Below are 18,114 nucleotides of genomic sequence, written 5' to 3'. Positions count from 1 at the left end.
TATCGATGCGTCTGTCTTGACATCAGATATGTCTGTCTTGACATCAGATATAGATACGTCTGTCTTGACATCAGATATTGATACGTCTGTCTTGACATCAGATATCGATGCGTCTGTCTTGACATCAGATATCGATGTCTGTCTTGACATCAGATATAGATACGTCTGTCTTGACATCAGATATTGATGCGTCTGTCTTGACATCAGATATTGATACGTCTGTCTTGACATCAGATATTGATACGTCTGTCTTGACATCAGATATTGATACGTCTGTCTTGACATCAGATATAGATACGTCTGTCTTGACATCAGATATTGATACGTCTGTCTTGACATCAGATATAGATACGTCTGTCTTGACATCAGATATAGATACGTCTGTCTTGACATCAGATATAGATACGTCTGTCTTGACATCAGATATTGATACGTCTGTCTTGACATCAGATATCGATGTCTGTCTTGACATCAGATATCGATACGTCTGTCTTGACATCAGATATTGATACGTCTGTCTTGACATCAGATATCGATACGTCTGTCTTGACATCAGATATTGATACGTCTGTCTTGACATCAGATATTGATACGTCTGTCTTGACATCAGATATTGATGCGTCTGTCTTGACATCAGATATTGATGCGTCTGTCTTGACATCAGATAGATGACACCAGATATCGATGCGTCTGTCTTGACATCAGATATTGATGCGTCTGTCTTGACATCAGATATCGATGCGTCTGTCTTGACATCAGATATCGATGCGTCTGTCTTGACATCAGATATTGATGCGTCTGTCTTGACATCAGATATTGATGCGTCTGTCTTGACATCAGATATTGATGCGTCTGTCTTGACATCAGATATTGATACGTCTGTCTTGACATCAGATATCGATGCGTCTGTCTTGACATCAGATATTGATACGTCTGTCTTGACATCAGATATTGATGCGTCTGTCTTGACATCAGATATTGATACGTCTGTCTTGACATCAGATATTGATTTGTCTGTCTTGACATCAGATATCGATGTGTCTGTCTTGACATCAGATATTGATACGTCTGTCTTGACATCAGATATTGATGCGTCTGTCTTGACATCAGATATCGATACGTCTGTCTTGACATCAGATATTGATGCGTCTGTCTTGACATCAGATATCGATGCGTCTGTCTTGACATCAGATATCGATGCGTCTGTCTTGACATCAGATATTGATACGTCTGTCTTGACATCAGATATCGATGCGTCTGTCTTGACATCAGATATTGATGCGTCTGTCTTGACATCAGATATCGATACGTCTGTCTTGACATCAGATATCGATGCGTCTGTCTTGACATCAGATATCGATGCGTCTCTCTTGACATCAGATATCGATACGTCTGTCTTGACATCAGATATTGATGCGTCTGTCTGTGCAAATGAAACAAAGCATGCAGCAGTCAGAGCTTTGTAGACTGAATGAATTAAGACTGCAGTGGAACCAGGGGATCAATAAGGGCTGTTCACTTTAATAAAGACCAAATCCACATCATGAATGAGACAGAAGCACTTGGGAGGGAGGATACAAGCTGCCATCTAATGGCTAGTCTCTCCCACTGTGTTAAATTAGGTGGTGTTCAGTGCAAAAAAAATGGTGTGCAACTTTCAATTAAACGGAATCGCTCTGTTCTGAATGACCAGTTGTAAAGCGGGGTTGGGTTGTAGGATAGGGAACGCTGTCAACATGCCCTTTTAATTAGTCACTCTTTGTTTCAAGACGCACCCTGTCACACCCACCAAATGTACCTCGATGTCTGTTCAAGAACGTTTTGGGGAAATGTGTCGTTCAGTACAAACCGCCATACGATGTAGTAAATGTTTTATCCAACTGATCACTTCTTCAGCTCTACTACTTATTGACTGACTATGCTCTGCTCTCCCATCCCCTGGACTATGAGCTGTGCTGTTAGCAGATATTTATAGATATTTTGGATTCCTTCAAAGTTTCTACTCTGTAATATGTTCCTTATCCGTATTCCTACTGATCACCTTGCATTTCTTCTGATGTGATCTGACCCTGTTGCCCTTCTGCTCCAATAGGTGCTGTTTGTCCCCAGACACTGGTGGCACTATGTGGAGTCTGTTGACCCCATCACCGTCAGTGTCAACTCCTGGATTGAGTTGGTATGTACAGTAAAGTCACCTCCAACTAAATGGTGTTAAGTATGTTTGTTTATGTAGAAATTGGACGTTTGAGAGGAGGGCCATAATTACAGTACAGCTTGATCAAGAGTTTCCCACCACTAGCTACCACTACCGCCCATAGGGCCATGGTCAAAATGAGTGCACTATATAGGGAATAGGGTGTTATTCAGGACACAGCCACAGTGATGGATGTGAGGGGTGTTTGAGGCTCTCTGATGCTGTGGGTTTCTGAGTAATGATCAGGCATCAGAGTAAAGATACCCCTGTCATAATGATTTGTGAGTTTGCATGTAGAGGAGTGGTGCGCTGCAAAGCACAGTCACATACAGGTAATTGCCAAAATAATGGAAACACTTGAGTAAATGAGGGAAACAAAGTATATTGAAAGCAGGTACTTTCACACAGGTGTGGGTTAATTAAGTTCTGAGTTAATTAAGCAATTGATATCCCATCATGTTTAAGGTCATGTATAAAGATGCTGGGCAGGTCATTATTTTGGCTATCATGGCTATGCCCCCATAGGATGACAATGCCCCCATCCACAGGGCACGAGTGGTCACTGAATGGTTTGATGAAAACCATATTCCCCACTTATGAGAGATTCTGGAGCGGCGCCTGAGACAGCATTTTCAACCACCATCAACAAAACAATGATGGGATTTCTTGTGGAGGAATAGCGTCACACCCCCCCAATCGAGTTCCAGACACTTGTAGAATCTATGCCAAGGTGCATTGAAGCTGTTCTGGAGGCTCGTGGTGGCCCAACACCCTATTTTGTTGATGTTTCCTTTATTTTGGAAGTTACCTGTATCTAGATCAGAGGAATGTGTATTCAGGTAGTGTGTCACCTTCGATGCCTCCAGATAACTGTCTCTGAGACAAGGTCACAGACACAATCAATTATGCCTGCTGCACATAATGTCTTTATCAGCAACTTAATAGGAGTTTTTCTTTCTACTTCCTGATCTGATACAGGAAGTTGACGATGAGGCGAGAGTAGGCGAGGCCCTCACCAAAGCCATCGTCTGTGCTCTGAAGACGACACCTAGTAACGACAATGATGATGACTGGCTCAATCCCACTGAGGTACAGTATCCTGACGCTAGCCTGAGTCCTAGATCTGACCGCATAAACAGATCTCGGACCAGGCTACCTTGCCCCTGAGTTAACCTCTTCAAACTCAAGGTCTAAAGATTGGCAGTTCAGTTAGCATCGTCACAAGCCACACCGAACCCCTTGTACTGTGCAGAATCTGATGGCACATTTGCCGTGCACACTCAGGGTCATTCTGAGTGCAGTCCGACCATTTGTTCTCCTTATAAGAGCAGAGATCAGAAGGAGGAACTTGTTCTGGTGGGCTGAGGTCCAGAGAAAGAAAAAGTCCTAGGAATGCAGCATAGAACAACAGAGGAGATTCCAACCCCCCCAAATTGACCAATCTGTCTAGCTCCAGTTAGCATTTGAGTTGTTGACTGATCTTGTGCTGGAGAATACCTAGCCTAAAACCGGCCTTTTTAGTTAAGAAATGAAGAGCTTCACAGAGATGACAACGCAGAGCATAGTGTGTGTGAAAAGTTTTTAATTTTTAAATGTTTTATTTAACTAGGCAAGTAAGTTAAGAACAAATTCTTATTTACAATGACGGCCTACTGGGGAATAGTGGGTTAACTGCCTTGTTCAGGAGCAGAATGACAGATTTTTACCTTGTCAGCTCGGGGATTCAATCCAGCAACCTTTCGGTTACTGGCCCAACACTCTAACCACTAGGCTACCTGCCTCCCCAAAGTTAAGAGACATAGTCCCTGTAAACACACAGTACTGACCATAGTCCCTGAGTAAAGCAGAGAATGACGAAACATTGGTTCGTTTCATAACGGTTGGGTTTATAGTTTCAACTTTTGTATTTTTCCAAAGGAGGGGTTGGTGGGACATGACGAGAACATGCAGTACCTGAACCTGGCTGTGGGGGCCTGTATGGAGAAGAGAGGGATAACAAGTCACCGTGACCAACAGACCCAGGACACCCCAGCCTGTCCAAGGGCAAAACGTGACTCCAGGGGCCAAGCTAAGAACACAAACTCTTCATCACCACCAGCAGAGTGCCTTTCCTCCTCTTCCACACCATCCACCATGCCCTTCGGGCCTCACCTCATCCCCGTGGCCTGGAACCAGATCACCAACCAGGAAACTCCAGAGCAGAACCCCAAAAACCAAGACAGACCGTCACCATCCAGAGACTGTGACATAATCAGGTCTAGCAGCATAACCCAAAACACCCCTCCCAGACCTGTCAGTGGAAGTAGAGCCCAGCACCAGCATGGAGGGGAAGGCATGTCCAGCCCCAGTTCAGCCTCAGACCCCCTAGTGTTACCACGGCCAGGGTCCAGAGATGGAGAAAGGCCACCACCTGGGGACAGAGACCAGGGCAAGGGTGACAGAGCACACTGCCCCGTCTCCATCACCACCAACGACCTACTGCAGTGCCTGGTTCACCCTGAGGTCATTGCTAGAGTCTCTGAGCTACTGATGGAGAGAGTCCAGTCAGGGACAACACCATAGCTTCATAATTTACATTCCAACGTTCATACTAGTATGCTACTGAGATAGAATGAAGCAATGTATTTTGGGATTCTAAGTGCTAAGCTAGTATGGATATTGAAACAGAACCTAACAAGTAGATTGTACATAACTTCCCTCAATTGTTAAAAATGGGGAAAGGAGTCATCATCAGTAAGTCTATAGAGTTTAACTGGGTTCAATTGACTTTAACAGCTTAGGTTAAGTCAAGGTGGAGTATATCATGGTATTAATACCTCTGACACGGGCTCTTATTTCCCCTAATACTGCTGGGAGTCTCTGGCTGCGTCCCAAATGGCATCCTATTCCCTATATAGTGCACTACTATTGACCAGAACGGCTTGATGATTAGGCGAGAGTAAAATGGTCCTGGTCAAAAGTAGTGCACTATATAGGGAATAGGGTGCCATTTGGGACGCAAGCCTCTGTGGAGATAACAGTGATTCAGAAACCACTGAATGAACGGCCATGCTCTGCAGTGCCCACATGGCAAATCCTGCCTGGCTGATAGTTATTCCAAAGTGTCAGAGAAGGGAGAACGGAAAGACGTTTCACACTTTTCTAGATTTTCTTACCCTTCTGCTCCTTCTTTTTCTACCCCATCTACACTGAGTGTACAACACGTTATGAACACCTGCTCTTTCCATGACATAGACTGACCAGGTGAATCCAGGTGAAAGCTATGATCCCTTATTGATGTCACCTGTTCTTGACACTGGTTTGTGTCAAGAACTGCAATGCTGCTGAGTTAACGCTGAACGGTTTCCCGTGTGCATCAAGAATGGTCCAACCACCCAAAGGACATCCAGCCAACTTGAAACAACGGTGGGAAGCATTGGAGTCAACATGAGCCAGCGTCCCTGTGGAATGTTTTGGACACCTTGTAGAGTCCATGCCCAGACGAATTGAGTCTGTGCTAAGGGCAAAAGAAGTTGCAACTCAATTTTAGGATGGTGTTCCTAATGTTTTATACACTCAGTGTATATGGTTTACTGTAGTATGTTATAGTCTTGGCGACTCCATGAGGTCAAATCCAAGTCAAGAGCATTTCTTCCATTCTTACCATGTTTGTAAATTAAACTTTGTATCATTCTTGTAATAATAACAGTGATAGCTAGTATTTCTCAGATGTCGGCTACATTTTCTGCCTTCCATTCCCCAGCTGGTAGGTTATGTTTACGTCCCAAATGGCACCTTATTATATATATAGTGCACTGCTTTTGAGTGTTTTTTGGTATTTTATTGGGATCCCCTTTTAGCTGCTGCCAACCTGGAGCTTCCAGGGGCTACTCTTCCTCTTTAGACCAGGGCTCTGCCTTCCATTCCCCAGCTGGTACATTCTGTTTGCATCCAGGGGCTACTCTTCCTCCTTAGACCAGGGCTCTGCCTTCCATTCCCCAGCTGGTACATTCTGTTTGCATCCAGGGGCTACTCTTCCTCTTTAGACCAGGGCTCTGCCTTCCATTCCCCAGCTGGTACATTCTGTTTGCATCCAGGGGCTACTCTTCCTCTTTAGACCAGGGCTCTGCCTTCCATTCCCCAGCTGGTACATTCTGTTTGCATCCAGGGGCTACTCTTCCTCTTTAGACCAGGGCTCTGCCTTCCATTCCCCAGCTGGTACATTCTGTTTGCATCCAGGGGCTACTCTTCCTCTTTAGACCAGGGCTCTGCCTTCCATTCCCCAGCTGGTACATTCTGTTTGCATCCAGGGGCTACTCTTCCTCTTTAGACCAGGTCTCTGCCTTCCATTCCCCAGCTGGTACATTCTGTTTGCATCCAGGGGCTACTCTTCCTCCTTAGACCAGGGCTCTGCCTTCCATTCCCCAGCTGGTACATTCTGTTTGCATCCAGGGGCTACTCTTCCTCCTTAGACCAGGGCTCTGCCTTCCATTCCCCAGCTGGTACATTCTGTTTGCATCCAGGGGCTACTCTTCCTCTTTAGACCAGGGCTCTGCCTTCCATTCCCCAGCTGGTACATTCTGTTTGCGTCCAGGGGCTCTGGTCTGAAGTGGAAGGACTATATAGGGAATAGGGTGCCAGTTGGGGTGAAGATGTTAGAAAGGCAGCCTGTTATGGTATTGTGATTAATGAATGCTGTCTAAGGAGTGATGATGTGTTATGTCCCAGTTACCAGGAAGTGATGTGTTATTTTTCTGTCTCTCTATAGTCCTGGGTCTGTGACAAGGGAAGGAAACCAAATCTCTGAATGAATAAAGACTAGAAACATGTAAGCGCCACCAACAATCAGGTAGTCCTGCAAAAACGTAAGAGTAGCAAGATTTCAGAAACAGAATTATATCATATTCAGAGAAATTTACACATTTTTATTTATGTACCACTAGAGTAAAATGGTTCCCAGGAGTGTAACGTTTTATGAAGGTCTATCTATCAAATGATTAGGACACACTAGACATTTTTCCTTGACTCATAGTTTGTCATTTGAATGAGGCTCTTTTAGTCAAGTATTACTGGAGTTAAGTCTACTCCAGTATTTGTCTCACGTAGCCCAGTCTAAAGAGCAGGGATGGAAATTAATCTAGGCCACTAGTAAAAATGGTTCTACTAGTAACAAATCCTTAAGTTTCATGCCTGCTAAGAAGGACCCTTTTCACAATGTTCTGTAATTGTTTTGTTTATCAACTACAATAGTCTGTTGTTTTCATCTTTGAACATCATTGTAAACAGGGGACTTCAGATCATTCTATTATGTTCAGTAACATTTTATAAATTCACAAAAATAAAATACAGCGTTTGAACAATGTGTTTTGTTACCACCGGTCCTGGTTTGACCTCCAGATTTTGAGAAGTGTCCCAGTTGGAGTGCTGACTGTGGTTAGTCCATACTATAAGATCACACAGACAGGGTGTGACAATAACTAACAACATACAGTAAGGTTCAGCAAGTAAAATACACTCAATCCCCATATCTTAATACTTTGCTTCGATTTACAAATGTATAAAACAAAAAAGATTCCACACTGGGGGCTTACAAATCTCCTGAGAGGGAAATACTCTGAATTCAGTCACCAGACTACATATTGGTGCTCTTCTCTATTGAGTTCAAGTACATAGTGTCGTCTGTCTGGTCCTTCTTCAGGTCATCTTCAGCCTCATTGACTGTCTTGTCTGGGAACAGCTTGTCTAGCTCGCCTGGGTCTACGTAGGTGTAGAAGTAAGCCATGATGGAGAAGATGATGCAGACTGCCACCAGGAGGCCAGCGAACAGCAGGAACTCCATCCACTGGGAATGTCCGAATCAATGTTAAACACATTTAACACTGGGGACTATGGTTGTTATTTGATAGCCATATTTATTATCCTGGTGTACTCGCTACTCAAGCTGGAGAGAGAAAGGGAACTAGCCATTCTTATTGTTGTGATTGGTTTCCCTCTAGTGGACTACTGCAGACACTGCTCTGTTTGACTCTTTTTAACGGTTTTATGAGGTCTATGGGTTCAATGGCGCACTGACAAGGCTTCCTAAAAGGCACAGTAAAAACCGTCTTCTACCACTGGCACTTACCTGATCCAGACCTGCCCCCTCTGCTACGATTAGCACAATGACATTGCCAAAGGCTACAGTCAGCAGCCAGCCGGCCTGCAGCAGTGACTTCATGTTGGCTGGGGCCTGTATTGAATATAGACCTAGATATTGTTTATCATTGGCAGGGAAAAGCATATCACATGTTCTTCACTCAAACATGATCTCCTTGTAGAGGCTGAATTCCTAGTAATCAACCCGTAGCTGTCTATACTCCCTAGCCACTTCTAGTTGATCTGAAAGGTTTCTGGTTGGTATAAACTAAGTGTTCATCATACTGGACACCAATTCTTTCAGATCTACAGAGGTGCCTAAGTAAGCATTTGAGGTTTATTAGCCAATACTCAATCAACAATCACTGGATACCTACTGACCTGTGAATAGGAGAACTCGATGCCTGGGATGGAGAACATGACTTCTCCTGCTGTCATCAGGGCATACTGGGGGATCTGCCAGGCTATGTGAACATTGTTGGCCTTCACAAATCAAATAAAAAATAATTTAATCACATGCTTCGTAAACAGATGTAGACTAGCTGTAAAATTCATACTTACAGGCCCTTCCCAACAATGCAGAGAGAAAAGAAGAGAAATAATAACCTTCACATCCTCCATCTTCTGGGGAATGATGTCTCCAGAGCCCTGGAAAAAAGTAAAGGAAGTTATGAGTACTGTCTACCAGAGCAGGCACTGACGATGTGAGCAATGCCAAGGTCGTGGGTACAATTCCCGCAGGGATCTTTAGTAAGTGTAACTTACTAGGTAGCTAGTACTAGAAGTAGCTAGTACTGTGCTAGTCCATGTATTTATACTGCCAATGTGGTTTCAGGCCATAGCAGGCAGCACTTAATAGTAGCTACAGTATGGTATTTTGTGATTTCATGTATAAGCAGTGGGATGACTCACCCCTTTGAGGATGACTGTGTATGAAGCTCCAGAGTCGAGCAGGCCCAGGTTGATGGAGAAATCCTGTGAGCCTGATGTACACCTCACACTTGTATACCTGTGAGAGATGGCATAGGTGAAGGATTTAGAGAGGGCAGAGGTAAAAGAGATCTGTGGATACTGAGATGTGATCTAGCACTGACTGTATCAGTGGAGGCTGCTGAGGGGAGGACGGCTCACAATAATGTATTGGAATGGAGCATATGGAATGGTATCAACCATATGGAAACCACATGCTTGAAGTATTTGATACCATTCCACTTATTCTGCTCCAGCCATTACCACGAGCCCGTCCTCTCCAATTAAGGTGCCACCAGCCTCCTGTGGACTGTATCCATTTCTAATTTATTACTACATTAGTCAGATGTTCAATGTTAGAAAATGAGGAATATCAATTACTGAATGCTTTGTCAGTGGCCTAGGAAGGGACACTTTACACTGTTTTAAGATGAACTGCAATGGAACAGAAATATGGCCACTCACTCCTTTCTTTCCACACTCTTATTGGGAGATATGCCATAGTCAGCGGGTACGTGAAAGTCCAAACCAGCCATCGTTACGTTCACAGCCTCACTCCGCGTGTTTATGAACCTGTTAGAGCAATACTTGAATCTTTGCAGCGTATTCACTGAACTAACGGAAGTCAGTCTTTCCAATGGAGAATTATTCCGTCTCCTATTTCAATTCAAACATAAACACATAATTACCTCAGGTATGCTTCCATTTTTTCACTTTTAAGTATGTTGTCTGTCGCCTATATTATAAAAAAATGAAAACAGAAACAGATTGCAAACACAGAAATGATTTCTGTAGTGACTGTAAGATTATAGTCTCAACTTCAGACTCACTAGTTGACACACTATTCCGGAGGTTTTGCTGTGCAGGACGAGACTGTAGGCTTTCTGCTCTGTGAAAGTCTCTCTACACTCATGAAAGTGTCCATTGTCATTGATCCCCACAGTGATGGTCTTGTTGTGTCCCCCCAGTTCAAGATGCTGATATGCTTGAGGATCCTGATAGACATAGAGGCATGTGTATTACATGTATTGCCATGATTAATGTTCAGCTCTAATCAGACCTGCGTTCAAATATTATTACAATTATTTCAAATACTCCAACGGGGCCTGATCGAGCTTTCCTGGCACAATGGAACCAATAAAATAGTCGCACAACGGCAAACTCCAGGCAGGATAAAGCAAACACAACGTTTTTGAAAGATTTCAAATAGTATTTGAACCCAGGTCTGGCTGTAATAGCTGTAGAACAATGGACCTGTTGACCTCAGAACGCACATATGTTGCCGTGAGATGTAGCTGTAGATTCCTATGGAGTCATGGGTGTCAAACTCTGGCCCGTGGGCCAAATTTGGCCCGCGGGGTAATTATATTTGGCCCGCGAGACAATACCAAATTACTACTAGAGCTGGCCCGCCGGTATTATACAGCGCATTCACCACTAATACTACGAATCCCATAATGCTCTGCTGTTTTCGCGCGCCAATCAGGACAGGACCCAGAAACGCTCTCTCCTCTGTGACAGTAGTCATAGCAACATAGACGCTACAACTGTCAGCGAGCTAACCCTTCCCAAAAATGTCGAAAAGAAAGGCAGAAAACAGGAGCTTTCTGGACAAGTGGGAGGCAGAATATCTGTTTACATATGTAAAAGACAAACCTGTTTGTCTTGTTTGTGGAGTCAACGTGGCTGTAAGTAAGGAGTACAACATTAGACGACACTATGAAACGAAACACCATGACAAATACAAGGACCTGGACATGACTCAAAGGAGCCAGAAAGTAGAGGAGATGAAAAGAAGTTTGGTTTCACAACAGAATATGTTTAAAAAAGCCACATCACAAAGCGAGGCTGCTGTAAAGGCTAGTTATATAGTGGCAGCAGAGATCGCAAAATCAGCCCGGCCCTGTAATGAGGGAGAGTTCATGAAAAAGTGCATGATGAAGGTTTGTGACCTCGTATGCCCAGAGAAAACACAAGCATTTTCAAACGTGAGCCTGAGCAGGAACACAGTAGCTGATCGCACATGTGATCTTGCCACCAATCTGTATGACCAGCTGATGGAAAAGGGAAAAGATTTTGTTGCGTTCTCCCTTGATGTGGATGAGAGCTGCGACGCATCTGATACTGCTCAGCTGTCAGTCTTCATCCGTGGAGTGGACTCAAATCTGTGTGTTACGGAGGAGCTATTAGGATTCAAATCAATGCATGGCACAACCACAGGAAAGGAAATCTTTGAGGAGGTTTCCAAATGTGTAACTGAAATAAAGCTGCCGTGGGATAAACTCGTTGGATTAACGACAGATGGTGCGCCAGCGATGTGCGGTAAAAAGAGTGGACTGGTGGGCATGGTTCGGGAGAAGATGCGGGAAGAGAACTGTGCAGGTGAGCTAACTGTTTACCACTGCATCATACATCAGGAAGCACTGTGTGCCAAAGCCCTAAAGATGGAACATGTTATTACCACAGTAACACAGGTAGTTAACTTTATAAGAGCCAAAGGTCTAAATCACCGCCAGTTTAAATCTTTTCTGGAGGATTGTGGTTCGGAATATGCAGACGTGCCATATCACACAGAGGTGAGATGGCTAAGCAGAGGAAAAGTACTGAACAGATGTTTCGAGCTGCGTGAGGAAATATGTCAATTCCTGGAAACCAAAGGGAAGGATACAGCAGAGCTCCGGGAGCAAAAGTTCCTGTGTGAGCTGGCCTTTCTCTGTGACATCTCGAGCCGTCTCGATGCGCTGAACCTGCAGCTTCAGGGGCGGGGGCGCATCATCACAGACATGTACGCTGCAGTGAGGGCCTTCAAAACTAAACTGTGCCTGTGGGAGAATCAGATGCTGCAAGGAAACCCTTGCCATTTTCCCTGCTGCCAATCCATAAAAGCGCAGATCTCTACCGCCGTGTTCCCATGCGCACAGTTTGCTGAAAAACTCAGTGTTCTCGCCGCTGAGTTTAGCCGGCGATTTGCCGACTTCGATGCCCAGAAATGCAAGTTTGAACTGCTTAGTAATCCCTTCGCAGTTGATGTGGAAAATGCACCAACCAACATCCAAATGGAGCGGATTGAACTCCAGTTCAACGACACGCTGAAGTCAAAGTATGATGCTGTGGGCGCCGCACAGTTTCCACGGTTCATTCCTGACACAATGCCTCAGCTCCGCACCCAAGCTGCTCAGATGCTCTCCATGTTCGGCAGCACTTATCTATGCGAGCAACTTTTCTCCTCGATGAAGATGACCAAAACAACTCACAGGAGACGTCTGACTGATGAACATCTTCGCTCGATACTGAGGATTTCTTCAGCTCAGAGCTTGAGCCCAGACATTGATGAACTAGCATCCAAGAAGAGATGCCAGGTATCTGGCTTGGGCACATCAGATTAGACCAGTGTGCAATAATTAACGTTTTCTTTATGCACTTTTTCTTGCTACAAGGCATGGGCTTGAATGGTTGATTGATTTATTATCATTTTATTTGTAAAATTATTAGCCAGTGGAAAAAGTTGATTTTGGTATTTAAATCAGAAGGCTGCAAATAGAAAAGAGGCATACAATTTTTATTTCAATGTTATTTATTTAATAAATGAATGCCATTGATGTGTTTTTTCATTTGAAATTCGATTTTGCATGTCTCCACTATTAAAGTATATATTGTATGGTAATAAGCGATGCTTGTTCCATATTCAATGTTAAAGCAAAACTTGTTTGGGTCCATATTAAAAGGTTAATTTGTTCAATGTTGGCCCGTGACTTTGTTCAGGTTTTACATTTTGGCCCACTGGGTATTTGAGTTTGACACCCCTGGTCTACGGAGTCTACAGCCATTTCTCATGGCAATCCTATCTGGTAGGTCTGCTTTCTATGAAGTCAAGTTTGATTATTAGTCACAGCATTATTAGCGTTGCAGAGTAAAACTAGGGTAAAACTCCCCAGCCCAGTTTACCTCATAGGATTTGATAGGTTGTGAGAATAGGTTACTCCCAGGGATGCTTAGTTTGACGTCACTGTCAGCCAGGTTGTAGACCTGTAGCAGACACTGTCCACGAGGTGCAGGCTCCACCACTGTTTTCTAGCAGAGGAATAGAGAGAGAGGGGACATCAGAGGACAGGTGATTGGCTCTGTTACAAAGGTGGCAATCCAGATGGATTTTTTTTTTACAGTTGCAACATATTAATGTTGTTCCTGCTACACTAAACACTTCTCCAGGCATTGTGAGATCAGACCATCTATGCAGCGCAACTGCAAAAAAAGATGACCAGGAGTGTCACTTACGGAAGTGAAGTCCCCCAAAGATCAGAGGAGGCTGGTGGGAGGAGCTATAGTAGGATGGGCTCATTGTAATGACTGGAATGGAATTAATGTAACGGAGTCTAACGTGGTTTCCATTTGTTGGATACGGTTCCATTTATTTCATTCCAGCCATTACAATACGCCTATAGCTCCTACCACCAGCCTCCTCTGCCAGAGATGCTGTGTCTTACCATGACGTTGACCTCCACCAAGGTGGCAGCACCGAAGGCCAGCGCTGCAAAGATCATACCAACAGCCATCTTCTTCAGCGGCCTAAGGGGAGATGGAGACGTATCAGGCATTCTGTCTCTAAAGGGGAGATGGAGACGTATCAGGCATTCTGTCTCTAAAGGGGAGATGGAGACGTATCAGGCATTCTGTCTCTACAGGGGAGATGGAGACGTATCAGGCATTCTGTCTCTAAAGGGGAGATGGAGACGTATCAGGCATTCTGTCTCTAAAGGGGAGATGGAGACGGTATCAGGCATTCTGTCTCTAAAGGGGAGATGGAGACGTACCAGGCATTCTGTCTCTAAAGGGGAGATGGAGACGTATCAGGCATTCTGTCTCTAAAGGGGAGATGGAGACGTATCAGGCATTCTGTCTCTAAAGGGGAGATGGAGACGTACCAGGCATTCTGTCTCTACAGGGGAGATGGAGACGTATCAGGCATTCTGTCTCTAAAGGGGAGATGGAGACGTATCAGGCATTCTGTCTCTAAAGGGGAGATGGAGACGTACCAGGCATTCTGTCTCTAAAGGGGAGATGGAGACGTATCAGGCATTCTGTCTCTACAGGGGAGATGGAGACGTATCAGGCATTCTGTCTCTAAAGGGGAGATGGAGACGTATCAGGCATTCTGTCTCTAAAGGGGAGATGGAGACGTATCAGGCATTCTGTCTCTAAAGGGGAGATGGAGACGTATCAGGCATTCTGTCTCTAAAGGGGAGATGGAGACGTATCAGGCATTCTGTCTCTAAAGGGGAGATGGAGACGTATCAGGCATTCTGTCTCTAAAGGGGAGATGGAGACGTATCAGGCATTCTGTCTCTAAAGGGGAGATGGAGACGTATCAGGCATTCTGTCTCTAAAGGGGAGATGGAGACGTATCAGGCATTCTGTCTCTAAAGGGGAGATGGAGACGTATCAGGCATTCTGTCTCTAAAGGGAGATGGAGACGTATCAGGCATTCTGTCTCTAAAGGGGAGATGGAGACGTATCAGGCATTCTGTCTCTAAAGGGGAGATGGAGACGTATCAGGCATTCTGTCTCTAAAGGGGAGATGGAGACGTATCAGGCATTCTGTCTCTAAAGGGGAGATGGAGACGTATCAGGCATTCTGTCTCTAAAGGGGAGATGGAGACGTATCAGGCATTCTGTCTCTAAAGGGGAGATGGAGACGTATCAGGCATTCTGTCTCTAAAGGGAGATGGAGACGTATCAGGCATTCTGTCTCTAAAGGGGAGATGGAGACGTATCAGGCATTCTGTCTCTAAAGGGGAGATGGAGACGTATCAGGCATTCTGTCTCTAAAGGGGAGATGGAGACGTATCAGGCATTCTGTCTCTAAAGGGGAGATGGAGACGTATCAGGCATTCTGTCTCTAAAGGGAGATGGAGACGTATCAGGCATTCTGTCTCTAAAGGGGAGATGGAGACGTATCAGGCATTCTGTCTCTAAAGGGGAGATGGAGACGTATCAGGCATTCTGTCTCTAAAGGGGAGATGGAGACGTATCAGGCATTCTGTCTCTAAAGGGGAGATGGAGACGTATCAGGCATTCTGTCTCTAAAGGGGAGATGGAGACGTATCAGGCATTCTGTCTCTAAAGGGGAGATGGAGACGTATCAGGCATTCTGTCTCTAAAGGGGAGATGGAGACGTATCAGGCATTCTGTCTCTAAAGGGAGATGGAGACGTATCAGGCATTCTGTCTCTAAAGGGGAGATGGAGACGTATCAGGCATTCTGTCTCTAAAGGGGAGATGGAGACGTATCAGGCATTCTGTCTCTAAGGGGAGATGGAGACGTATCAGGCATTCTGTCTCTAAAGGGGAGATGGAGACGTATCAGGCATTCTGTCTCTAAAGGGAGATGGAGACGTATCAGGCATTCTGTCTCTAAAGGGGAGATGGAGACGTATCAGGCATTCTGTCTCTAAAGGGGAGATGGAGACGTATCAGGCATTCTGTCTCTAAAGGGGAGATGGAGACGTATCAGGCATTCTGTCTCTAAAGGGGAGATGGAGACGTATCAGGCATTCTGTCTCTAAAGGGGAGATGGAGACGTATCAGGCATTCTGTCTCTAAAGGGGAGATGGAGACGTATCAGGCATTCTGTCTCTAAAGGGGAGATGGAGACGTATCAGGCATTCTGTCTCTAAAGGGGAGATGGAGACGTATCAGGCATTCTGTCTCTAAAGGGGAGATGGAGACGTATCAGGCATTCTGTCTCTAAAGGGGAGATGGAGACGTATCAGGCATTCTGTCTCTAAAGGGGAGATGGAGACGTATCAGGCATTCTGTCTCTAAAGGGGAGATGGAGACGTATCAGGCATTCTGTCTCTAAAGGGGAGATGGAGACGTATCAGGCATTCTGTCTCTAAAGGGGAGATGGAGACGTATCAGGCATTCTGTCTCTAAAGGGGAGATGGAGACGTATCAGGCATTCTGTCTCTAAAGGGGAGATGGAGACGTATCAGGCATTCTGTCTCTAAAGGGGAGATGGAGACGTATCAGGCATTCTGTCTCTAAAGGGGAGATGGAGACGTATCAGGCATTCTGTCTCTAAAGGGGAGATGGAGACGTATCAGGCATTCTGTCTCTAAAGGGGAGATGGAGACGTATCAGGCATTCTGTCTCTACAGGGAGATGGAGACGTATCAGGCATTCTGTCTCTAAGGGGAGATGGAGACGTATCAGGCATTCTGTCTCTAAAGGGGAGATGGAGACGTATCAGGCATTCTGTCTCTAAAGGGGAGATGGAGACGTATCAGGCATTCTGTCTCTAAAGGGGAGATGGAGACGTATCAGGCATTCTGTCTCTAAAGGGGAGATGGAGACGTATCAGGCATTCTGTCTCTAAAGGGGAGATGGAGACGTATCAGGCATTCTGTCTCTAAAGGGGAGATGGAGACGTATCAGGCATTCTGTCTCTAAAGGGGAGATGGAGACGTATCAGGCATTCTGTCTCTAAAGGGGAGATGGAGACGTATCAGGCATTCTGTCTCTAAAGGGGAGATGGAGACGTATCAGGCATTCTGTCTCTAAAGGGGAGATGGAGACGTATCAGGCATTCTGTCTCTAAAGGGGAGATGGAGACGTATCAGGCATTCTGTCTCTAAAGGGAGATGGAGACGTATCAGGCATTCTGTCTCTAAAGGGGAGATGGAGACGTATCAGGCATTCTGTCTCTAAAGGGGAGATGGAGACGTATCAGGCATTCTGTCTCTAAGGGGAGATGGAGACGTATCAGGCATTCTGTCTCTAAAGGGGAGATGGAGACGTATCAGGCATTCTGTCTCTAAAGGGGAGATGGAGACGTATCAGGCATTCTGTCTCTAAAGGGGAGATGGAGACGTATCAGGCATTCTGTCTCTAAAGGGAGATGGAGACGTATCAGGCATTCTGTCTCTAAAGGGGAGATGGAGACGTATCAGGCATTCTGTCTCTAAAGGGGAGATGGAGACGTATCAGGCATTCTGTCTCTAAAGGGGAGATGGAGACGTATCAGGCATTCTGTCTCTAAAGGGGAGATGGAGACGTATCAGGCATTCTGTCTCTAAAGGGAGATGGAGACGTATCAGGCATTCTGTCTCTAAAGGGGAGATGGAGACGTATCAGGCATTCTGTCTCTAAAGGGGAGATGGAGACGTATCAGGCATTCTGTCTCTAAGGGGAGATGGAGACGTATCAGGCATTCTGTCTCTAAAGGGGAGATGGAGACGTATCAGGCATTCTGTCTCTAAAGGGGAGATGGAGACGTATCAGGCATTCTGTCTCTAAAGGGGAGATGGAGACGTATCAGGCATTCTGTCTCTAAAGGGGAGATGGAGACGTATCAGGCATTCTGTCTCTAAAGGGGAGATGGAGACGTATCAGGCATTCTGTCTCTAAAGGGGAGATGGAGACGTATCAGGCATTCTGTCTCTAAAGGGGAGATGGAGACGTATCAGGCATTCTGTCTCTAAAGGGGAGATGGAGACGTATCAGGCATTCTGTCTCTAAAGGGGAGATGGAGACGTATCAGGCATTCTGTCTCTAAAGGGGAGATGGAGACGTATCAGGCATTCTGTCTCTAAAGGGGAGATGGAGACGTATCAGGCATTCTGTCTCTAAAGGGAGATGGAGACGTATCAGGCATTCTGTCTCTAAAGGGGAGATGGAGACGTATCAGGCATTCTGTCTCTAAAGGGAGATGGAGACGTATCAGGCATTCTGTCTCTAAAGGGGAGATGGAGACGTATCAGGCATTCTGTCTCTAAAGGGGAGATGGAGACGTATCAGGCATTCTGTCTCTAAAGGGAGATGGAGACGTATCAGGCATTC

General features: G+C 45.2%; 2 protein-coding genes across 6 annotated transcripts in view; one reads left to right on the top strand and one right to left on the bottom strand.

Annotated features, from left to right (window-relative positions):
• LOC118386342 (HSPB1-associated protein 1 homolog) overlaps positions 1-7,535 on the top strand; it is a 44,160-nt gene extending 36,625 nt beyond the window's left edge. Inside the window, exons 6-9 of one of the 4 annotated variants that reach the window (XM_035774029.2) lie at positions 2,093-2,176; positions 3,173-3,283; positions 4,115-6,508; positions 6,651-7,535. In XM_035774029.2, coding sequence (XP_035629922.1) covers positions 2,093-2,176; positions 3,173-3,283; positions 4,115-4,756 — 837 coding nt within the window. In that variant the 3' untranslated portion in view covers positions 4,757-6,508; positions 6,651-7,535. Of the gene's footprint in view, positions 1-2,092; positions 2,177-3,172; positions 3,284-4,111; positions 6,509-6,579 lie in introns of all 4 variants that reach the window. The other 3 variants (XM_052522723.1, XM_035774028.2, XM_052522721.1) reach the window with 3 other exon arrangements.
• Positions 7,525-18,114, bottom strand: part of LOC118386345 (solute carrier family 15 member 2-like) — a 41,888-nt gene continuing 31,298 nt past the window's right edge. The window contains exons 15-24 of one of the 2 annotated variants that reach the window (XM_052522719.1): positions 13,762-13,843; positions 13,223-13,348; positions 10,108-10,272; positions 9,967-10,013; positions 9,743-9,850; positions 9,221-9,317; positions 8,870-8,956; positions 8,690-8,791; positions 8,298-8,402; positions 7,525-8,015 (exon numbers count right to left, since the gene is read on the bottom strand). In XM_052522719.1, the coding sequence (XP_052378679.1) occupies positions 7,806-8,015; positions 8,298-8,402; positions 8,690-8,791; positions 8,870-8,956; positions 9,221-9,317; positions 9,743-9,850; positions 9,967-10,013; positions 10,108-10,272; positions 13,223-13,348; positions 13,762-13,843 (1,129 nt within the window). In that variant the 3' untranslated portion in view covers positions 7,525-7,805. The remainder of the gene's footprint in view (positions 8,016-8,297; positions 8,403-8,689; positions 8,792-8,869; positions 8,957-9,220; positions 9,318-9,742; positions 9,851-9,966; positions 10,014-10,107; positions 10,273-13,222; positions 13,349-13,761; positions 13,844-18,114) is intronic. The other variant, XM_052522720.1, reaches the window with a different exon arrangement.

This window comes from Oncorhynchus keta, chromosome 7 (assembly GCF_023373465.1).
Source record: "Oncorhynchus keta strain PuntledgeMale-10-30-2019 chromosome 7, Oket_V2, whole genome shotgun sequence".
NCBI lineage: Eukaryota > Metazoa > Chordata > Actinopteri > Salmoniformes > Salmonidae > Oncorhynchus > Oncorhynchus keta.
The sequence above is the reverse complement of the archived record's forward strand: the minus strand, read 5'-3'. Positions and strand labels throughout refer to the sequence as shown.